Raw genomic sequence first — 25,240 nt, forward strand, 5'->3', positions numbered from 1 at the left:
TTCTTTCTAGATACAAACTTTGTGATACACAGAATTTCTACAGTTACTATCGTTCGCTTGATTCAATTATCTATATGTATCTATCTATCTTCCGCTGGCTTTCTTTGCCAGGCTTATATACTAAGAAAGAGGGCATCTCGAACACACTAGGGTTGCCGGGCAAATTCATGATTCTTCGAGAAACTCTAGCGCGCATGCTATCAGCGTCACGTGACTTCCGCTGTCGTAACAGTATGTATATATTATGTTGTTATTTTTCGACTGACACAGAACTACAAGGAAATTAAAACTATTCAAGTTTAAATAAAAACAAACAAACAACATTATACGTCAGATTTCATTGAATATTGTTAAATATAAAACTACACTATGAGGTATCGAAACTCGATTTTTAGCATCATAAGCCCTCATACGTATCCCTGAGTCACCGGGAGTGAAGCCTACGATAGGACTTTGGCAGATACAAGATGACTGAGTCTAAAATCAAGTAACATGAAGCAAGAAATGCCTTAATATTTGTGAAAAACCTTTTAGAGTTATTAATCATGGCTGATAAAATAAGTTGTCTTTTGTTGAATTACAGAAAACGTTTATGTTGAAAAAAATTAGACTAAATTATTGGAAGGTTTCAAAAGAGAGCCATAAAATGGACTAAGTATTACGTGACGCTAAACTTTTCTAGTTTCATCTTCAACGTATAAATTTATGTTTAAATCATCAGTTAAAAGCTTATTTACTCGCTAGTCTGACGTAAATTACCACATGGTAATATAGCAGTGTGTCGTCACAAATGTAAATTGTGGCGCTAGGGCAAGATATATGGTAATTACATATATGTTTAATGGCGAATTTCTGACAATTTGTCAGTGCAATACCGTTTCGGGTAGTATTGTGACTGAATGGTACGTATGTTACAGTTCATTCATAGGAAGGGTATTTGTAAAATGATGCAGACAAAACTCGCGCGTACAGATCGTTTAGGACAGTAGTGGCCTTTGTAGACACGATTCAAGTCTATTCATAGCAAAATACAAGTTGTGTTTACCATGGTAATGAAGCTGGACATATCTCCCGATACCACTAATAAGGATTCGAAGTTGACAAAGGTTCGAAGATTCTAGCACCACTTCGACGTCAATGGCTGTTTTAAAAATAAAGATAGCTAAAAAATATTGGAATTACAACAGTTAATTCTCACTGTATATCATCAATGGACCTTTGAATCTTTGGTTTCCTTAAAAATGATCTGGAAATCAACATCCATGGAAAGTTTGTTAAGATGTGTGGTCTGAAATTGGTCTGACTATCCTTTGATGAAGCTTGTTACAATGGACATTGTCGTCTTAGATAATCGTCCGTAAGGATGGCCATCAAATTGACCCTGATGATGATGATGGGAGATGTAGTTCCAACAAAAGCATGGAACCAGAACGTTATTTTTATAGAGTCGATTAAATCCCTGCATTTTTCAGTCAAAATATACTTTAAAGCACAGAGTATTAAAATTTAAAACACAAATTCTGGAAATAAAGTTTCATAAATCGATTGTTTGTTTGTTTTTGAATTTCGCGCAAAGCTGCACGAGGGCTATCTGCGCTAGCCGTCCCTAATTTAGCAGCGTAAGACTAGAGGGAAGGCAGTTAGTCATCACCACCCACCGCCAGCTCTTGGGCTACTCTTTTACCAACGAATAGTGGGATTGACCGTCACATTATAACGCCCCCACGGCTGAAAGGGCGAGCATGTTTGGTGGGAGAGGGATTCGAACCCGCGACCCTCAGATTGGGAGACGAGTGCCTTTACCACCTGGCCATGCCGGGCCCTCATAAATCGAAGGCCAAGCTTAGGATTGCTATAGACATTTTAAAGTAATTGCAAATAAAAACAAACAAAAAAAAATTTCTACCATGATGTTATGAATAATGTTTCGGAAAGCTTGACAAGTGATTAAAAAAAACAATAACTCTCTTTGGTTTGATAGAAATATAAAAAGAAAAATATTTTTTATTTATATGTTTTTGTCATTTTCCTTTCGTAAACTTGTATTTTAGGCTACATATTTTTGAGTTCTTATTACTTTTCTGATCATTTAAACTAGTAGTAATGATTTTAGGTGTGGTGGATTTGTGAAATATACTAATTATTTCTGTTCTTCTAGTTTAAAAAGGTGAAATTTTTTTGTTTACCAGAACAAAATTTTTATTTTACATTTACACAAATTTCTCGCACCTGCAGATAACATGTGCTGATCTTGTTATTGTACTAGTTATACAGTACTAAGGATCACCCCATTGATACGTCTGACCTTGTTATTGTACTAGTTATACAGTACTAAGAATCACCCCTTGATATTTCTGGATTTTTCCACGGAAGTGACGCCAGAGAATTTTCTAGATTTGTACTAATATCTTCTCGAGCAGCACTGATTGTGTAGAGATATAAAAATAGTAATCGTCCCTGCTAATGTGATGACAAGGTGACGTGAGTGACAAATGCACCTTGAGGGAGTTCACCATATTTTCAAAATATATAGTAGTTGATTATATGAGGTTAAAGTCTTATCCATAACGTCTTCTGACAGAGACCATTTAATACTCAGAAAGAAGTATAACTGGTTTTCATCTTCTGCACATTACTTCATCTTCTTTGATTGGATTTTTGTTTGCCTACAGTTAAATATAGTGATTATGTTTTTTGTTTTTGTTAAATCTGTTGTCTAGTATCCTTCCTTAGTTTAGTTAGATCAGAATTTAGTTTAACTATATATAATACATCGTGTGTTAAAGCTTTAGTTAGAATGTGTGCTGCGAAGGTAGAATCTCGCAAGAAAGCAGTTTACATATTAATTATGTAATGCCTTATGTAATGGTAGAAGTTAGAACTCCATTGAAAACGAATCATGCAATAAATTCTTGAATGACTTACGAGCAATGAATAACCTTAGAAGATTGCCGAGGTCAAGGGTATGAGAATGATGCAAGCATGAGAGGTCAACACAAGTTGTGGAATTTACAGTGTTGCAACTAAATAAAAGGTAGTTTTTCATTCCTTGTGGCCTTTGTTCTTTAAATCTTTTACAATGCCATATTACAAATATTTGCCATGCTTCAAGATCTATTTGTATATTCCTTTGTGCCATTACTTACTAGATAGGCTATTTTGGAGTCCTCTATAAATATCACTCTCAACCCTTTTCCCGACACTAGATGGGAGTGTAAATGCTACAAGGTTTGTTGGAAACATTATACAGTCTTCTCGCCCTTCAGTATTACATCTCTCATACCCATTATTTTAAACTAAATCCGAGAACCTCCTGTTATTTGTGAGATCTAATGGGGTGTGAATTTATTATTATTTAACAAGAATACTGGAGAGTAAGTTATATCGTTATGTAGTGACCGGCATTTGGCTTATTTAATAATGTGGAATAGTAGACATTTTATATAATCATTTTAATTTATTTTGTTTTACTGTTTTTAAGGAAACTTCAGAGCTATGCATTTTCATCACTGAAGAACCTTCAGCCGAGATGTAGAGACAAACTCTGGCACCAGATCAAGCCTGAAGGACTCAATACGAGTCCAAAGGAATGAGTAATACTATCCAGTAGTCCACTAAATGGGTCTAGAGCTAATTTGAATTTACTGGTATAATTTTAAGTCTTGTTTTTATGTCGAATTAAAGCTTAGTATATAAATTTAATTGAAAGATTTAGGCCTAATTAGTAGTTCTTCATGTTACTATTGAATGTTTGGACTTGGCTTTTCAAGCAAGTCTAGAAAACCTGTGAAACAGTGTCGTTGTCAAGGGAATAAACAATGTTTGATAGGACTTGGCCTTTCAAGCAAGTCTAGAAAACCTGTGAAACAGTGTCGTTGTAAAGGGAATAAACAATGTTTGTTAGGACTTGGCCTTTCAAACAAGTCTAGAAAACCTGTGAAACAGTGTCGTTGTAAAGGGAATAAACGATGTTTGTTAGAACTTGGCCTTTCAAGCAAGTCTAGAAAACCTGTGAAACAGTGTCGTTGTAAAGGGAATAAACGATGTTTGTTAGGACTTGGACTTTCAAACAAGTCTAGAAAACCTGTGAAACAGTGTCGTTGTAAAGGGAATAAACGATGTTTGTTAGAACTTGGCCTTTCAAGCAAGTCTAGAAAACCTGTGAATACAGTGTCGTTGTAAAGGGAATAAACAATGTTTGTTAGGACTTGGCCTTTAAATCAAGTCTAGAAACCTGTGAATCAGTGTCTTTGTCAAGTGAATATACACCACTTACCTTAAGAGTAAAGTATTTTGGATCATTATTGCGGAAGTCTTGTACAGGCATTGAACACACTTTTGATAGTTATAAAATAAAATAACTCAACGTAAACACAAAGTTCTTTAAGTTAATCCACTATATATCACAATATCAACAAATCAGGAACGAAAACTGAATTTGATTTATCTCTGAATTTAAAGTTGATTTTAAACTTTAATTTTATAATATATTGCCGGATTCTTGGTCTCTGGTTTATTGGGCTGGTGTTACTCCTTGTATAAAGAGGAGTAATATATATAATATATAATGACTTACTTCGTTTACAGCACTTTATATAATTTTTTCTCAGCTAGAATTTTGAATTACTTTAACACTTTCTTCTCATAACTTTCAATACTGAAGGTATAGTGACGTAGTAAATATGTAAAAAAAGCATCAATATCACAGAGAAGAAACAAAGACTATGTAGAGCATTAAAACACACTTCAGATGACTGAATTAACAGAATATGCTTTTAACATCCTGGGCTTGGTATAACCTGATGGTTAGGGCGCTCGATGCAGAAGAAAGAAGAACAAGAAATTCAAACTTTTTGCTATGGTATTTACAGACATTCCCACAACTTGTGGCTCAGTCATTACATCTATCTATCTTTATATATACTACTAAAACTCTGAGATTGTTTGTTTGCTTGTTTGTAATTGAATACAGCAAAAACGGTACACAATAGCGCCATATTTGTAAAGAAATGACAATAGAAATGATAATAGAAACGGAATAAAACAAGTTTCGTTAAAATCGGGCCACGGGTTACCGAGTTAGCCTCGTTTTTCGGGTCACTTTTAGGAAAAGTTCTAGATGAATTTAGGTACACTAGATGGCGCCACATATCGATTTATCTATCTATCTGTTCGTTTTCCACCTGATGAATCATTTTAAAATATTTTCTACACAACAATATATGTACAACAGAAATTAAATGATGAGATGAAAATGTGTTATAACGGCGCGTAGAAAGAACAACAATGAAATGGACCTACAATCTTATTGACTATTTGCAAATAGTAACTATGGATACGAGGTAATAAGATAAAAATCAAGTCGAGAACAACAACAAAATTTTATAAACGAAAACCTCTCGCCGAGTACTGGCTATTATATTATTTCCCTGTCAATGTTGCCATCTTCATTAAAAGGCCTAAGATGACAAAAACAAGATCTTGAAGAATTCCTCAATAATGTGCCTTCAACAATCAAATATGTTTTCTTGAATTATGAATAATACGAATAGATTGAAATATTTGATTAAATTATCTCAAAATAAGCCTTCATTTTAGTGCAATATTGAAATTAGCTTGAATTCTTCATACCCTCTGAATAGTGGTTGACCCAACGGGTCACGGTGGTCTAGTTTATACTAAAATCACTTTCCTGTTATGCATCCGTGTTTCTCATAAACTTTAAGTAACTGAACATAATATAACAAAATGAAAAAGTATCTGAAGACACGTAGAACAACCTGTAAATACTAGAACCTTTACCAGGTGTACAATGTTAGCATTCTATATTTTATGAATTACACATAAGTAGTTCTGTACTGTAGATGCAAATTTTATATACTTCAAATTACAGCCGCCTTATTTTTTGTTATATATATTTTTTTTTAATTTGTTTTCCAGCAAAGATTGTATAAACAGGATAAACCTACATAGTTTTCTCTCAATTTAGTGATCCACGAACTTAAAAGCTTGTGAAATTACGTTTTGGATTTATTAATTTATGTTTTCTAATATTCTAGGTATGCTGCCTTCCAAAGACAAATTATCAACTCCAGAAACTCCTGAGTCACAGATCAGAAAAGGAAATTTTAAGAACACAGGTGTGAAACTATTAATATTCAACACTGCTATACTTTGTTATCAAAATACACACACACACACACAGTGATCAATATGTGTTTGTTTTAATAAACACCATTTTTCTGATATTTTATAGCTTTTTTTTCTTTGTCATATCTAAATTTATGAATCCTAAAGTTAAACCTAAGTTTAAAATTGGGGTAAATGTATGTACAGTAAACCAAAATCTGTTAAATTTAATTTGTGATGGTAAAAGTTGTGTTACAGAAAAAATATGTTCTTTGTCTTAATTGGTGTCAGTTACGTGAAGGCAAATTCCTTGTCAGTTGTCAAAAATGGTATTAATTAATAGTTATAAAAGACAACTAAAAAATAAAACATTTTGTAGCACTGATATAATCATGAAAATGTCCAAAGTCTACCACATTACTACTTTTGATATATAAACAGCAACAAAAAATTATTGTATTTCCACAGTTATACACTTAAAAATGCGTTTTTTTTTGGCAAGAACTCGGGAAAATGCATATTTTAGTACCTATTTCTAAATATTTTCAAAGAGGAATTTGCCCCCAGTTCTCTAGTGCCAGAGTCTTAGTATACTCAAAGATGTTTCTTCTCAGTTTTTTTGAGCCAACTTATAGCCCTGAAGTTAGATAGTCATTAATGAGAATATAGATAGTTAATATGAAACTCCATTTTTTTAAAGTAATTTTGTTGTTGAGCACATTTCATTTTTAATTATTTTTCCTAACTCTTTCAAAACTTATTGAAATTACAGAAGAGTGAGAGTGTTTGTTACGTTGTGATATTATCAGTGTCATGTTAGAATGAGTAATTTTTAGTTTTTCACAATACTCAACTATTTAAAGATTTTTCTTCAATTATATACTGTAAGGTTGTGGTGATCAGATATTAATTGTTCTTATGATTAGTAGTCTGTACAATCAACTATGTTTAATTATTAATTAATCCTAATTTCTTTTTCTACAAGATGCTAATTATAAACTAGCTTATATCTTATATTTTAGCTATTAATCTGCTACTGTACTTGGGGAAGTCCTGAGAAAGACTGTGTTTTGGGCAAGTCCTGAGAAAGACTGTGTTTTTGATGGTAATATTACAGCTGGAATTTGGTCCTGGGTTATCTTCACAGAAAGGCTTGTGTATTATTTACTTCTCTGGTGTTAGCCTCATGAGGATGCCAATTAATTTAGTGTTTGAAGCATTTCTGTCAAGATTGCTCAAGATCAAATCCCAGCTACTACTATCACAAATACTGTCCTTTTCATGACTTCCCTGTGTATGGTAGCAAAGAAATAACCAAATTGTGGGATGTAAACTAGTTAGTAATTAGTATCTAGTAAATAGCAAAAAAAAGAAGAAACTGATTGGTAATTGGACTTAGATGAGTGTATAGGGCACTAACTATGACAGTGGTTCTTTCTTTTTTTTTTTGTAAAGCAATACATATTTTCTACTTGTGTAATTGAAGCGTTAAACATGGCATTTCTGTAGCTCGAGAATCAACTCGGCGCAACACTGATAGAATTTCCACTCGAAGTCGTAGCTCCAGTCCTCATGGTCATTCTTCTAACTCATCTGGGCAGAAACGTAGAAGTGCGACTATTGCTGTTAATGTCACAAAAATAAAACGTCAGAAAACATGAAAAGGTTTATTTTCTCCTTTTTTTTTCCTTAATTGAAGTCACTCTGACCTGACTATGTTTTTTTATATGAATAGAAATATTCACGATTGAAAAAGATGTACTGGTTAACCCTGATAACAGATGTGTTGTTATTGTTTTACATCTTGTGAATTTGGAAGTACCAGAATGACACAATAAATAAATATTTAATTTGAATAAATGAGATCAGTAGTTTATGATGGAAGTTTTCTGGAGAGAATTTGGCTATTTATTGTTAGAAAATCTAATGTTGTATTTCTTTCATATTTTCAAACATAAGCCAAAAATGGTATGTGATTGGATACATTGTTTGTGTGTGTGTGTGTGTGTGTATGTATGTTTGTTGAATACATAAAACGTTAGGTGAAAGATCTGGATGTGCTGTGTGAGCGTAATATAGAAAATGAAATAAAATTGATGTTACCATCAATTGTTATATGCAAACTGAATATGTGAAGCACCAAAATTTGTGAGATTTTTGCCATTAGAATATTAAACTATATAAAAATAAAGATATTTTGGAATTAATGTTGTAGTACAGCTATGTTTTGTGACTTGCAGAATGTTATTTTGGTATTTTCTGTTACCATTTAAAAATGGATTCCTTCAAGGTTTTGTGTTCTAGACCTACAATATTATGACATTATTATGGTATTTCATTATTTTATCTCTCTTAGCAATAATCCAATGTATTTCTTTTTCTCCACAGGTTTTTTCTTTAAGAGTGAGATGGTAGAAGGTACAAAAAAAAAAGATTAAATATTGTATAAAGTTTTGTTAAAAACGAAAACAAATGTGAGGGAAAAATATGAAAAGTTAAGTATTAAGAAAATTTTGAATTTTGGTTTTTCTTGTAAAGTAATGTTAAAGCTTAAGTTTTATATTAAGACAAGATCATTTGGTAACATTGTTACTGCTAATAATGGAGATAAAAATGAAGCAAAATTTTAGTGGACAAAATATTCGTATTGATGTTTGTAATTTTTAGCCTGTGTATTGATAACCGATGTGCGCATACATCACCTTAAGAACAATTTAAAAGAAAAACAATTATATGGTTGGTTTTGAAGAAATCATGTTTTTTATTAAGTTTTTGCACGGGGAATTATTTCGTTCTGAGAGTTTTATTTTTTACAGGTCTGGGCTATCAGTGTTATATCAGCCTTAAACAGAAGCGTGTATTGGTGCCTGTAACTTGTCCGTTTACAGGTTATCTTGAAATTAAGTCACTTAAATTGTTTAACTGTGTGTGTGTGTAAATGTATCAAATTGCCCCTAATTAATGCTCCCTCCCCGGTATTTTTATAAAGCTTACCTTGTGTGACAGCAATAGTAATCTAACATATAATCAACTTTTATTACTGCAATTTTGATTTAAAAAAAAAAAAAATACACGCTTATCAGCATTAAAATCAACAAATCACATGTGGAAAATAGAATCCGGGAACTGCACAAATTATAAAATTATCACACACACCCCTTTACAGCTTGCAACACCTCCGGTGGCATTAATTAGGGGCAATACGGTAAGTTCGAGACATCCTGTATATAACGAACACATGACAATGTACGATTGAGTAGCACAACTCCACTACCGGAGACACTTGATCAAAAATATATAAAAAAATAATGTTCTGAATATTATGCCAATAATATTTTTTTACTATTCTACATTAATATTTGCTAGTACCAGTAAGTTAGTTTTGTAAGAAACTGTATTTTGTTTGATTCGATGTTTATTTCTTGAACATTATGCATTGAAAATACCTGAAAAAAAATTAATGAATGATTAGGAAATTTTTTTTAACATTTATATTGACAAGCTGGAAAATCTTCCGTACTTTTTTTGGATGCATTTAAATATAAGAAGAAAACACAGAATTTAAAGTGTAAAATGTTTATATGTTAGTAATGAATAAAAGTCAACATTTTATCATTCATAAATAACCTTTATAATTGTTAAAACATCAGAACATTTCATAAATATATTATGTTCCAAAAAATTAAACATCCTTGGTAATGTTTTTTTTCTACCAAATTTTAAAGAAGTTTCTGTATCATAAATTATTTTGTTTCTTACAAGATATCAGTTAACTAGAAGCAACTAAAATTTAAAATGATTTGTTTAAATTAAGTATATGAAACAAGTTGCTATCAATTATTTGCTGATACGTTTAGCTACCAAAGCAACATAACAATAAATTTTTTAAACTGATTTTTTACATGTTTTTATACCAATCTTAGTGAGAAACCTGTTGCACCTTTAATTATTATTTCAACTATGATAGTTTTCAGATTCGTTTGTTATCAAATAGAATATGTGTGTTGAATATTAAAAAATAAATAAAAATAAGCAAACAGAGTGATGCACTTTACAGTATTACTATCCCTAGGACCTGTCTTTGTTTTGTTTTAACATAATTAGCATAATATTTTGAAAATTGTGCCCTTTTGATGAACCTTATCAGTTGTAGCACGTAGTTCACTAAGTCTGTTCATCAGTTGGAATGTAACATCACTTTGTTTTTATGCTGTGTTCATATCAGAATATTTACTTTATATTTAGAAGTTGGTTGTCCTTTTATTGTGCTGTATTCTAGCTAAGATAGAAAGAAAAAAAGAGCAAGAAATATAAAATGCTTTGTTGAAAGATTTTTAAATAGTGTATTTACCTAAAAAAATTTAATAGTGATTGTGGTGAGGAAGAAAAAAATATTTGTCTCTACAAAATGGTCTTGACCATAAAAAGGCATTGTACATGCTCCTTGCATCCATACTTGTCATTCCAATGGATTTCTGTGACATTTTATTTTTAGTTACACTTTTATTTGTTTTAAACGAATACGGTCGTACATATTAACAGTGTATTTTCAGTTGTCAACTTTTTCTCACCTTGTTGATATCGCTGATATTTGAAAACAATAAAGATTGTTATGTAAATTGTAAAAACAAAACAAAAAATATTTTATTGGTGATTAAATAAATAGTATAGCCTTGCTATTTGTGCCATCCATCTTACATACTTTATATGCATCAATAATTTAATTAGCTAAGATTTACAAAATGATAAGTCATAATCTTTAATTCGTATAGCTGATTCCTCATGAAGTTTTATCACCATGTTTTGATGCCAAATATTTATAATTCACACTTTGTATTTTTGTTGGTTTGATGTGACTATAAACTGATTTTTTTTGCACTTTTATCCTGAAAGGCACCTAATGTCACACATTAGCTAAATCGCTAAGTCAGAAACCTGCTATGGGTAATTAGTCATCACTACCTACTACTTATTATGTGGCTGTGCCACTATCATAATGCCCCCCCTCCCCCAACTGAGAGCATTTCTGTGGCACTTCATGACTTGAACCGTGGATATTACAATCCGGAGCTTCACCTGACAACAAATTTAAGTGCCATGTTAGTTTATGTCCTTGAAATGTAAAATAAAATTTATGTACTTCACTAGGACATATTTCAACATGAAAAATCACATTTTTATATCAAACATTTTGTAATAGCTCTTTTGTGGTTTGGATTAAATACACATTTGTTAATTTTTTACATCTACACTGTCACTTATACATTTTGGGAAATTGTGCATCTTTAATGTGTGGCAAGATCCAATTTTTTTGTAACCAAATGTTTTTATTTTGCTACCAAGGTTCAGTGTGCACAGTAACTTGATTTGAAATAATCACCCAACTGTCAAGTCAACCTTATGTCCATTATTCCTGGTTGTCTTTAGATAAAATTTTCTCAAACACTTATTTGTGTCATCGGGTTATGAAGGCTTAAAGTTAATTATTTTCAAACAATTTGTGTGTCTGTATACAGTTTTTATTGTCCTGTTGCTTGGAGCACGTGTATGTTTCTCCACTGGGGCTACATTTTAATAAAGAATGGTGCTCTCCTTTGGCATTATTCACAGTCTTGATTCAGTTACTAATATTTATCACCAACTGTTGATACACACTCTTTAGAATAGACCGCATCTCCTCTGTAAAACATTTTCCAGTGCAATAAAATGTTTGCAACATGTTTCTTCTATCTCTGGGGTGACATCTCGGAGCAGTTAAATTGTATTCAAATGGACACGTCCTTGGTGCATTTTTCATTCCAAAAGATGCGTTTTTTGTTGTTGTTTTTTTTATAAACTTCAAGATATTGCAATACACCAAGGTATTCATGGCTTCCTTTACTATCACCAGTAGACTAAATCCAAATCAGATAAAACAGGCCCAAACCATGACAATATTTTCATCATTTTTTTTAGTTGGGATAACAAAGCATTCTATATCTTATGTTTGTAGGAGGCAAATAATACATATATTACTCCCCTGTAGTATGCATTTCTCATCTACAATCTTTACTAAATATCTCATAGTTCGTATGTAGATCATGCTAAATCCAGTTAAGCTCATGTTTTACTTTTTGTAGCATGACAAGTCAAGGAATTTATTTACTGTTTTATGGGATGGTTACATTTGGGGGATATGTTTGGAACTTTTACATGGAGCTGAGATACTTGCACATTCCAATTACTTTTCTCTGATTGGTCTGCTACAGAGAGAATGTGTAGTGTGAATGTCATTTTCCAACTTTTGGGAAGATAGTTTTTTTTGGAGTATGGGAGTTTCAAGACTGACTATGATGTTATCAAATGTTTTCCTACGTGCTGATTATGAACGTTCATTTTCTTACATTCTCAGTGTAATATACATATCACTTCTGTTGAAGTTTTCAAATTATTTTTTCCAACATAATAAGATGATCTAATTTCATTGTAACTCCACTACCATTCTTGTATCTTTCATTTTACCCGTAACAAATCATTTTCCCTTAGCCCATCTGCTTATCATATACACAAGTCTAGATTTTCAGGGCCTGGGTACCTAGAATTTCCACACTGTCAAACCAATCTTGTCCGGCTGAAGCAAGTAACGAGTTGTGGAATTATTTGAACCAGTGATAATTTTCCATTATTGTTCATTTAAATTGCAGTGCTTAAGGCACGAACTGATGCCTTGCATTCATAGCTATTCTGCACAAGTTGTGCAGTGTAATCCATGCATGAAATCCAGGAGTAGGAAACTCCCTACATACTAAAGGATGTGCTGGACTGCATTGTTAAACTGTCATTAAAGTCTTCAATGATCATTTTTATCCCTGGTGGTTAGAGAACTCAACTCACAATCTGAGGCTCATGAAATCAAAACCTCTCTCTGAACTTGCTTGCAATTTCAACCACGAGGATGTTTTAATGTGACAGTCAATCCCACTATTTGTTTTTATAGTGTTGGCAGTGGATGGTGTTGACTAGCTGCCTTTCGTATAGTCTAGCACAGCTAGCTCTGTGTGAAATTCAACTAACAAACAGAGATACCATGAAACACAATCCAAAACCTTACATCAGTATACATAATGACCTTTGGCAGGATAACTGGGATTTCATGTAGCTTTGTACAAAATTCAAAGACAAGCAAACAAACAGTTTTATTTCAGTTGTGATTAATTTGGGGTGACTTGGGCAACATTCCACTTCATCAAGTCTATTCCCTTTAAGTTTTTCACCTTATCATTCATAGTGAATTTAGATAAGAAATAGGCTGGCTCTTATAGCTCTGAAGTTGGACTCACTAACCTCTTTGAAGTTCCTGTATCTTGTGCTGACAGTTCACACCACCTATCTGTGGGGTGTGCTGTACCAGAACTTTTGATCACAGTGTTCATATTTATTTCTAAGAAAAAAAATGTATAATTTAATAATATTTAATACAAGGCATATAAGGAGTATTCTGTAAATGAAGTTTAGACTTTATTTTAGGAAGTATGTAAAGAATCTAAATTTAATTTGCACAATAAAATTATGTTCAATAATTCTTAAATTGAAAGTACTTTTTCCATCGTATTCTGACATTGCAGAAAAATATGTTTAATGCCAACAAACTTGTATGCAATTACTGTGATAAATTTTAACTATGAAAACATTTAATAAAAATCTTAAATGCAGAGGTTGAGTATATTAAGTCAATTTTAGAGCATTGCTAAGTCATTACTATCCACATCCCCACATCTGGTCACACTCTGTCTGACAACAATGTATCTTTACAATATTCCTGCAGCATCATTTCCATTGCATAATGTGTCATGTCCAAATCATACTCTTTCTCCATACAGCTTTCCATAAACCATATAGTGTATGAGGATGATGGTTTTTCAGCATCCATTTCAACAGTCTAATCACTCTAATACCCACAGGCATTACATTTAGAGACTTGACAAGTATGACTTCATATGAAATAGCTTAAATAACTATTTTATTCTCCAGCTGCTTGAGGTATGTGATGGTTGAATGAATAAGTTGTGGAAGCAACTTGTATACAAGTTTGTGTTGCTTTTCTTGACAGATCTCCTTACTGAATATGTTCTATACTATTGACTAGGTCATGTGGAGGACTTTGGCCACTTACCTTTTGGATTCTCACTTGTCACAAGATGCTGCACTTGGCTTAAAGCAGAGGTATGTCTTGTGTAGACCTTTTTGTGGATGGTCCTGATATCCAAACTTGATCCATATTTTTTGTTTTCCAATGGCATAATAGATATCCCCATCTTGGAAATTCCAAGTACCTGATCTGAACACATCTTTATGATCTGAGTGTATGAATATTTTACCTCAGAAAGGGCTGTTACATACCCATCCCAAAAGTAATACATTTTCAGCAGCATCACACTACATTATGAAATGCCAAATAATGTAAAATGTAGTTCTGATATGTTTCGTCCCAATGCAACTTTACATTGGCTATGGTTGCCATGTGACTTTCTGACGTGCATATTCAAAATAATTTCAAATAACATATTCAACCCTATGTATAAATTAGAAAATCAATCCTTTTATTAAAAAACATAATTCATCAATCCAAAAAGCAGCTAAATGATAATGCAGCAAAAAAGTATATAAATATTTAAGAAAATAATGCACAGTAGTTAATTAAAAGTTGAGTTTTATTGACCACTTGACAGTTAATGTTATCCTTTTAATGGATAACTAAAGTATTTGTGTGTTCATGTGTGGTTTTATAAATGAAACATGTTTTAGGCCACCCAGTGGCTTGAAGTGGTGTTTTTAGATACAAATGAACATATTGAAGTGATGTTTTTAGGGACAAATGAACATAAACGTTAGGTTTGCTTTTAGTAAATGTTTCTCTTGTATCCAAAAGATATAAAATTCACCAGTTTTACAACTTACTAGTTAATGTCATCACATCTAAACAAGAAGTAGCATCACCTTTTAATACAAATGTTTTAGAAGTTAGGGTAGAGTCAAGGATGTTTTCTTTGTACATTTGAATAACCTGCTTTTATTTCTGTCAAATGTACAACTCTTTATTTTACATACAACTGATATAGGCAGGTAACAGTTTCTGCTTTAGAGATAATGTTAAAATTTAAAAATTTGTTGATACAAACTCACAAAACCAAAAAGGATACAGAAGGCAAAGATAAAACTCTGCACAAACACAAATTATTCATCAAAAGCAACACCACCAAATTATTCAATAATTATACAAGGTGTACCAGGCACATACAATCAGTCACAGCTGAATTTAAAACATGTAAACCAAATGCTTCCATTGTCAGCATAAAACGTCTGCTCAGTGGCAGCTTTCTTGTTCGAGGACAAGAGGCTGCTGACCTTAGTAAATAGGCTACTTAAGGAATGGTCTACAGATACATTTCAATCAGGTGAAATAACAATACACTTATCAGGAAACAGGCCACAACCCAAATCCTTTGTGATTCGGGGAGTGCACACTACTCCATTGACACAAATCAGATAAAGGATTCACTTACAGAACAAGGCAGTACACAAAAGTAGAGAGAATTATTTCAAAAATAATACAAAAACCTACAAACTTAATAAGAGTGGATACAGATAACACACAAGACATAGCAGGAATAATTAATAATGGCACAGTAAATGTGGTATCAAAAATACCAAGTAGGACAGACTAAAACACCTGATATTGTTATAACACAATGTTACCACTGCCAGAGATTTGGCCATATCTCTGCCATTTGCCAGGCATCCCCGAGATGCGTGGGCTGTGGTGGAGACCACCACATAACACGATTCACAAACGAACATCCAAAATGTTGCAACCAACTACAAGGGATGTGAAAAAATACATATCTTTGAAATTAAAAATCCAAACTTGCAGAAACAAAATATCAGAAAACCACTGTTACCAATATCACAAGTAAAACAAAACACAACATGTGTCTCAATTTTAAAGTAAGCTACAAGATAAAAAGCAGCAAAAGACACAAGGCAACAATACGGAAGATACAAAAATCACTCAAACGAGAGAAAGATATGAATCAACTACAAAACATCAAGCCCAAGAAACGGAACATATAAACATCTCAAGCCCAGGAAACAGAACATAAACATCGATGCCCTGAAAAGCATACTCAGATTTTATTGCAGAATGTTCAAAATCAACTTAAACAAAAAGCTGCATCGACATTCTCATCACAATAATAACATAAAAGATACAAACATACCTACCACAAATTATAACATCTATTACACGATCATTACTAAAAATAATTACATAGTACAACACGTCATCATCCATGGTGCACTTGCCTCCAAGAAACCCAAGATTGAAAACATCACCAAACAAGTGAAACCTGATGTATTAGTTATAAGCAAAGCTTGTTTATTTTAAAATACAAGAATATTCAGTTATAAGAAAAGATAAATAGAAATGACCAAAACAGAGGAATACAAATTTGGTCTAGTGAGTGTATAGCAATTGATGTTTATATTGATAATGCCACGTACATTACGGTAGATATAGGTATCAACCTATTAAGCAATATCCTTTCATACAAACCAAACTCAATCTTCATAGGTGACCTCAAAAGCAAGATAACATGCAAATGGCAGATGTTTACTAGAATTCATAGACAAAGAAATATTGTACTATTTAATGATGCTACCAGTGACATCCTGGATCTTTGTTTGTGTTCATTTCATATGAACCAAAAATTCATTAGTTGTCCAGTTGGACAAGACGTAGATAGTGATCATCTGCCTATTTGGTTTTCGATCTCACTCTCCAACTGAAAAACTAAATTACAGAAGAGCAAGTTAGAATGAATACAGATTTTTTCTAGATAAAAATTTACCAAAAGAGATACCTAATAATGTCAAGAATACATCAGAAATCAATGTATGCTGCCAAACGATCACAGAGTGCCTCACCACAGCTGTGAAACAAGCAATACCCAATCAAGAACTACACACACACACAACTAATAACAATGATAAAAGACAAAAGCTATGTAGACAATACATGCAAAATAGAGATCCTACAATTAAAATGCAAATAAATACACTCAAGAAACAAAATCCAAAAAGAAGTTTGAGAACTAAAACAAGGTAACTGGGATCAATTTTGCTCACAATTAAATGAAACAACCAACCCAAAACAATTCTGGACACATTTAAAATGATTCACAAGTACAGAAAATTCAACCTAACATAACACTTTGGCACACACACAAACTTTAAAAAGGCTGAAACATTTAAAGAACACATACAATACACGTTCTGGACACACCATGAACCAGACATAAATTCACATTTCTTTAATGAAGTGAACAAGAATGTAACGCAAAACATGAATCTGCTAAAATACACAATGACCAAACAAATGATGATACAAACGAAAATCATGTAACATATCAGTAGACAAAAACCATAACAGAAATAGAAGTTAAGCAAGCAATTAAAGCAACAAAAAACAAAGCTCTAGGAGAAGATGACATTCATGTTATCCTCCTCAAAAAAAGGCCCTTGGAGAACGTTTGAACACGTAACAGCCTGCATCTGACCCTCCCAGGTCTTTAAGACCTAAACACCGATGATGATAAAATGTAATAACAATTATTTGTTGTGTTTTATAGTAACAGATGAAATTATTTTTTAGCACATTCATCACTTTATTTTATTGTTTTCTCATTACAAAGTGTTTGTCATGATTGTAAAATTTTGACAAAGCAATCTTCTGTAACACAGAATAGAAATTATAACTATCAGACCCGTCTACTGCAGTAATAATAAATTATTTTTTAATGCTATAAAATATGCTGTTGTTTTTTTATCAAAAATCTCAAAATGACCGTGTCAACCTAACAAAAACATATGTATATATAATATACAAGAATTTACTTTGATCAAGATAAACCAATGATATTATATGCATCTTTGAATGAGTTACATTCAGTTAGGATTGCAGGAGTTCTTCAGTAGATCAGAGGTAAGTTTATGGCTTAAAACACTAAAATCCTATGTTCAATTCTTCAGGGTGGACAGACTGCAGAAAGATTATTGTGTAGCATTGCATTAAGAAAACAAGAATAGGATTGTACGACTAAGTATTTTGATTAAAATATATTCATAATTTATGTTTAAGAATAACACTGTTTATCTATTTTTCTCTATCAAGTTTTATTCAAGCATTTTTCACACTATGGATCTTAACCTGGCTTGTTGTATAAGGGTCATCACATTATTTGTCAGATATCATAAATGAATTTAAGAGCTCCAAATTATGATTATTAACTTGTTCAGGAGGAGTTGTCTAAACAAACAGAAAATTAAACTACCACTATTATTCTAAAATACAGACTTCTAATACTGGACAGTATCTTCGGAATTTATCAACTGCTGGAGGTTTTTCTGACAATTAAATGGAAAAAAAAAATATTAATATTTCAACAATGATTACAAGGTTATCTACAAATTAAAACTTAAATGATCAACTTCATTATATTTAATTATAAAATCTTCAAATTACCATGATTAGAAACCTTATGTATTTATTTATAAATTCTGAACAATGCGTAACATCATTTGTTTATTACTTTATCTCACTCCTTCTGATCATTATCTGGCTGTCGAAAATTGATTTATAGAGCAGAATACTGTTTATCCACTTACCAAGGCATCAGATTCAGCATCCACCAGCTTGTTTTTGTTCAGGAGAGATCTTCTTAGTGATACTTCTGCATTTGTTGTTCTGAGAAAGGAAACAAAATTGACAAGATACTGAAAAAAATTATGAAGATTGATTTTTTTTTTATGAATACCCTGAACAATGTAGATTACTTTATAGTATTTAAAAGAAAGATTTCAGTTTTTGTCTGGGTCATCTCTGAAGGGTATACGTAATGGGAAAACATATAAGCTATGAAATAAAAACTGTTTAGGACTTCACTCTTAACTCATTAAAATCTAAACAGTATATGTCATGCATGCAGGATTGGCGAGTCTTGTATCCAGAGTGTATTCTCCGACTTTATTCTTAACTCATTAAAATCAGAATACACTCTGAATACAAGACTTGCCAATCCTGCAAGCATGATATATACTGTTTACGACTTTATTCTTAACTCATTAAAATCAGAATACACTCTGGATACAAGACTCGCCAATCCTGCATGCATGACATATACTGTTTAATGATAATCACCAAAGATGCTTGCCCTTTCAGCCATCGGGCATTATTATGCTAGTCCATTACACTGCTTGATTAGAGAAGCCCAAGAGCTTGAGGTGGCTGGTGTTGACAACCTGACTTCCCTCTAGTCTATCACTTCCAAATTAGTGTGATGTGTTGATTTACACTTTCATTGAGGATATCTAACTAAATATAGGAACCAACAGCATACTACTTTAGACAGTCCTGAACAGGACTGGAGTTAACTTACCAGGATATTGTATCTAGAGCATAAATAAAACATAATTTGAGATGTCAAACCATGAACAAAAATTAAAATTTCCAAAATCTGTGATTACTGATTTGCCATACTAATAACACATTACATAGGAGTTTGCAGTTTATGACAATTCTATACGGAAAGAATGAAGCAAAAGTAACTATATAGTTGTTTCACTTCAAACTATTGTAATGAAACAAACAGCAATTAAACTGGATTCAATTGTCCTCATGATAACTTCTTTTTAGTACCAACTGTACAATATCTACAGTGTAGTAATTTTTGCCAACCCTGTATATGATTGTGGTAATTCCTACATGTATTAAAGGAACATTTTTATACTTCCAGTTCATATACTTTCCTTTAAATCTATTTAGTGAAAATAAGGCCAAGTCTTTTCCATTTCACAATAATGAATTGGTTTATTTCTTTTATAACACTGCTACAATCCTATGTTCACAAATGTTTTTATTTTCAAATTCAATGGAGCTTTACTCACTAATGGTAAAATGACTACTGTACAAATAAACATACGTGTACAATTTCATGGCTACTTAATAAGAGTAACTGAATATGTGCAATAACTAAATCTGATCCAAAGTTTTCTCTAAAACTAAATACTTCACTGAATGATTGGCACTCTGTGAACAGAAAACTGACTAAATGCTTCACTGATTCTCATATTTATAATGTCGCCTTGTTTCTAGACACTTCACAAAGCCTCTTGATCATTAATATTCCTGAAAATTCTAGGAAAAATTACATGATCATGTAACCTATAGCCAACATCTAAACTAAAACGCTGAAAAAATAATTTACAACACTTGTCATTGGAATTTGGACGTGTTACAACAAATCAGAATTCAAATTGTATTTTCTTATGGTACCAAATTGAAGTTATCTTAACATCACCAGGGTTAGTTGTATGGGGTTGCTCACACCTTTTGATATAATATTACCTATACAACTACCAAAACTATCTAGCTTAACTGCCAGTGCTCCTGCATGAGACTGGTTGAACTAAAAAACTACAACTTTGTTGGTTGGGACTTTGGTCAGTCTGGTGTTGAATCTTAGTTAGATAGGTCAGCTCATGGGTAGTACATTGCCAGTACATATAGTTGACCAGTAACGTAAATATTTAATAGCTCATTAGATTTTAATTTGGTAACCCTTGTAAAATGCGAAATCATAAAAAAAGAGTATTTAAATGTGTCTGTCTGCCAATTTTTCTGTTTTCTACTTGTTTTCGTAACAACATTTCATCTACCAAATCCTTGATTATATTGTTGTGCATGAGGTTGTTTACCAAAACAGTATTATACAACACAGTCAAGTAATGACATAACATTATGTATATTCTAATATTTTTGTTGCTGTTATAAGTATAATTGTTATAAAAGCAGGTCAACTGTAGATGCTTTTTCCAAACAGAAAAGAAAAACAAAAAGACCTTTAAAAAGAAAGGCCTAATCAGCTTTTATACGAACAGTTCACAAACAAATAATAATCTAAATCTGAGCTTTTATTTTAAATTAATTTTTTCAGAAAGTCATGCATGACTACCATTTGACAATTTCTGAAAAGTAATAGATCTAATAAAAAAAAAGTAAACAGTGAATGAAAAACATTTGGACTCTATTTAGAAACAAAAAACAAATTCTGAAGTTTCAAATTATTACTAACTTTTTAATGGGAATTCCAGATTTAAAGGGAAAAACCTTACCTAAAAGAGGGTGATGAACTAAATAACCTAGATCGTCTTTCTCTGCGAGAGGTCGCTAATTTATCCATTAATGTAGAGTTATTTAAAGTAGGAACAATGGATGAATTTAATGCAGAATTCTCTTGGTTTTTCAACACAGCTGCAATAAGAAGTGATACATCTTTATCCGGAGTGTTAAATGTAGATTGTGCTCCCTTTTGGGCTTCTAAAATTTCTATAAAAGATAAGAAGTGATTATTAAAAAAACTGAACTATATTCTCAAAACATACTTCATTTAAATTACTCTACCCATTGCAAATTTCCATAGTCCATAAAGATAAATGCTGACATCTATAACATCATGTTTCCAAAACCAACTGATTGAAACTTTTAGACCTGCTTTAGTCATAGGATTTTAAAACATTATATATATTTAAATCATAGTATCATTTTCTGATTTAAAAAAATAACAATTCAACTCTGTTCTTTTATGTGTTTTCAATAAAACCCATAAATTTACTAAATTTGGGTTAATTAACCTTTTTTTTTGTTTTTAACCATTTCTTTACATGAAAAAGCATTATTAAATATGTAGATGGAATTTTAGATTAAAAGACAAATTCTCCCGATACTTTCTGTATTACAGTGTTCAGAGGGTCAATATTCAAATGTTTCGTTTAAGTTGAGTAAATATCACATCAATAACAAGAAGTTTCAAAACTGTTTCAATCATTACAAAATTATTTTATATTACAAGTTCATGAATTTAAATGTACGTGGAATGAATGCATGATCCTCCAATCTGCTACCATGACATAAATAAAGTCCGACTGTATTAATGATTCAAAAACTTTCTAAGATTAGTTTGGTATATTCTCTCAACAAGAAGATGGTTTTATCACACACAGAGGAACTTTGGCTTTTTATCTTGAAATATCAAAATATCCCAAATTTTTATAAGATTTTGCAGTAATTATAGTTCTGTTCCCTCTGTGCTGGAATATGTACCCACTAAAACCTGATACTGTCTCAACAGAAATGACAGATGTCTTGGAAGGTTTAATGTGTGTGTTAAAGTATCCTGATGAAAAATTGTACTACTACATTTAAATGTCACCTCTTAGCAGGTGATTGAATCTTATCAATAGGAATTACATTCTTACACCTCAAAATATTATTGACCAATTTCATCGTATTACCGTGTCATGTAAAACAGTTTAATGACACAAGCGGTGATTTGTTGCTTTATTTCAGTGGATTTCTACTCCAGTTGTTGACAATAAAATAAACACAAAAAGTAAATGTGAAATGTTTAGCAGTTCAAACTCTGAAGAGAAGTACTTTGAAACTTCATGACCAATATTAAAGAAAAAAGGGCACATCTAATCCATCCCCTGAGACCTCCTGTTGACAACGCTCCATGTCATGGCAATGTCCAACTCACGAACACCCATGTCCTGCATATACCAAACAAAATGGGGGGGGGTCTTAAAGTTCAGAAATTTAGTACAGTCAATACGGAATCCAGCTTTGCATGGCTCATTTTTTATAATAAGGGCACCTTGCTATAGAGGGCAGTTGGAAGGGTGCCTTTAATGTCAAGGTACGTACTATATATATATATATATATATATATACATTTTTTTTTATTTCTACAATCACTAGCTTAATGCTACAGTTTCATTTCATTCACATCGACACTCACCTGTAAAGTCAAAGTTTAGTGTTTCTCTACTATTACTTTCTTCATCTTCAGTATCCACAGGAAGTCCATTAATTCCTGGTGAGTAGGCTATGTTTGGAAAACTACTATCAATGTTATTTTATTAATTTTTGAAGCAAATAACAGACAGTGTAGTCCCAATGTAAAAAGAAAATTACCAATGGATTTTCATTAGGGTGTCTGTCAGCATAACGACATGTAATAACATGTTAAACACTCACAGCAGTATAACTCCATAATTACCTATCATTACCATTCAAATAACATTACATCAATGTATGAAATGTACTCTCTCGTATCATGACCTACGTACTGTTCGCTCATTCCAAATTTCTGTGAGCTGTAGTATTTCAGGGTGTGGCTGCCACTGAATCACCGTTAAAGATATTGGCACAATAATCTCACTGAAGGAGCAAGTTTGTTTATATTTTTGCATGAAAAAACAACATTGTTTTAACCTTATGGTGAGATAGACCCAATTTTTAGCATTACGTTTGTTTATATCTTATCATATTTATGTTTTCTCTTTATTCAAATTTAGTTATGGTTAATATGTCCAAAGTAAAAATTAATATTTGGATTTTATTAATGTAAAGTAATGCATTATTATGGGATAGCATGGTCTAGTGGTTAGTATCTTGGACATTTAATTGAAAGGTTGCCAGTTTGAAGCTTGCTTGCACCTAGCTATTGTGTCCTTGATCAAGACACTTTACCTAAAATTTGCTTCATTTCACCTGTGTGTGTGTAAACTGTGTTAATAGGTTGAGTTTAACCTGTGATGGACTTTCATACCATTCAGAGGGAATGTTTGTTTGTTATTAAGCATAAAACTACACAACAGGCTACATCTGTGCTCTGCTCACCAAAAGTATCAACACCTGATTTTGAGCATTCTAAGCCGTTTCTGCCACTGAAACTGGACTTGAGCGCTGGGGCTTTGTGCCTGAAAGGCACAAAAAGTTTTGATTTTAATGCACTATTAACTTACTTTTCTGTATTGTTAGATTCACAGTCAATGTTTGTTAGTATCAATGTTTACCAGAATAGCATTAATAGGCATTTATGAATTGGGATATTTGAGTATGTTACTCCATATGATATGAAGATCTGATAATAAGTGACAGAAATTTATGTAATATAGCTAGAAAACACAAAGGTAACATTTACCATAGTACCAGGTGAAAAAAAATATCAGTTTTATACTTACATGTGAATAAGAACTGTATAAAATCTTTACTCTCAAATTTTATCTTAGCATACTAATAATTGCTTTTACATCTTTTGAGTTAAGTTCTTCTAAAAGATCTGCCACCACGATCTTTGATAATTTAATCTTTTTTTTTATGCTATACAAAACCAGAACATTATAACCACTGGTATGCTATTAAGACAAAAATCATTGAGGGAAATCTTAAAAAGTTCACCTTTCGTGACAGTAAGTGGATTCACTCCATTCTGGCCTAGCACGCTAAATGGATTCACTGCATTTTGACCCAACATGCTACATGTACTTTTCTTTCTTCTGGTGGTGTGAACATTTCTGCCGCATTGAAGAGTGACACATGACTCTCTTATCCTGCCGACCATTTGCTGCATGACTTCGGCCTTTTTTTTAAGCTTCTCTTGAATAGCTGGTTCAGACGGCTCTTCTGCTAATTCATGGCGTAGTGCATGAACACTCTTGATAGCTGAAAAAACAAACAAAATCAGTACTTTAGCATTACAACTTGTTTAAATAGTGTTCATGCTAAAAAATATGAACAATCATGATTCATTTAAATATTTAAAGAAACTTGTAAAATGTATAAAAATAAGAAACTGACAAAATGATTAAAAAATGTATAAAAACAAGAAACTGACAAAATGATTAAAAAATGTTTAACCATAGCACTGCTTATAAGAAATGGTATATAAAACTATTGAATTTGTTATCATTAAATAACTACTCCAGTAAAGTTAAGACCTGGTGTATAAAATACTGAATTAACAGTTGTTCTCAATTAATAGCTACTACAGTAAAGGTAAGAACTGGTGTATAAAAATACTGATTTGACATTTGTTCTCAATGAATAGCTACTCCAGTAAAGGTAAGAACTGGTGTATAAAAATACTGAATTGATATTTTTTCTCATTCAATAGCTACTCCAGTAAAGGTAAGAACTGGTGTATAAAAATACTGAATTGACATTTGTTCTCAA

General features: G+C 32.1%; 2 protein-coding genes across 3 annotated transcripts in view; one reads left to right on the forward strand and one right to left on the reverse strand.

The window, feature by feature from the left end:
* LOC106458613 (structural maintenance of chromosomes flexible hinge domain-containing protein 1-like) overlaps window positions 1–8,621 on the forward strand; it is a 94,280-nt gene extending 85,659 nt beyond the window's left edge. For both annotated transcript variants that reach the window (XM_013918136.2, XM_022384887.1), the window contains exons 48-49: window positions 6,060–6,140; window positions 7,639–8,621. In XM_013918136.2, coding sequence (XP_013773590.1) covers window positions 6,060–6,140; window positions 7,639–7,790 — 233 coding nt within the window. In that variant the 3' untranslated portion in view covers window positions 7,791–8,621. The remainder of the gene's footprint in view (window positions 1–6,059; window positions 6,141–7,638) is intronic.
* Window positions 8,622–17,162: 8,541 nt separating this feature from the next.
* The window catches only part of LOC106458614, a 30,818-nt gene continuing 22,740 nt past the window's right edge, over window positions 17,163–25,240 (reverse strand). The window contains exons 13-17 of the mRNA XM_022384888.1: window positions 24,467–24,730; window positions 23,022–23,108; window positions 21,337–21,550; window positions 18,832–18,910; window positions 17,163–18,570 (exon numbers count right to left, since the gene is read on the reverse strand). Of these exons, the coding sequence (XP_022240596.1) occupies window positions 18,523–18,570; window positions 18,832–18,910; window positions 21,337–21,550; window positions 23,022–23,108; window positions 24,467–24,730 (692 nt within the window). The 3' untranslated portion in view covers window positions 17,163–18,522. The remainder of the gene's footprint in view (window positions 18,571–18,831; window positions 18,911–21,336; window positions 21,551–23,021; window positions 23,109–24,466; window positions 24,731–25,240) is intronic.

This window comes from Limulus polyphemus, unplaced genomic scaffold (assembly GCF_000517525.1).
Source record: "Limulus polyphemus unplaced genomic scaffold, Limulus_polyphemus-2.1.2 Scaffold493, whole genome shotgun sequence".
NCBI classification, from domain to species: domain Eukaryota; kingdom Metazoa; phylum Arthropoda; class Merostomata; order Xiphosura; family Limulidae; genus Limulus; species Limulus polyphemus.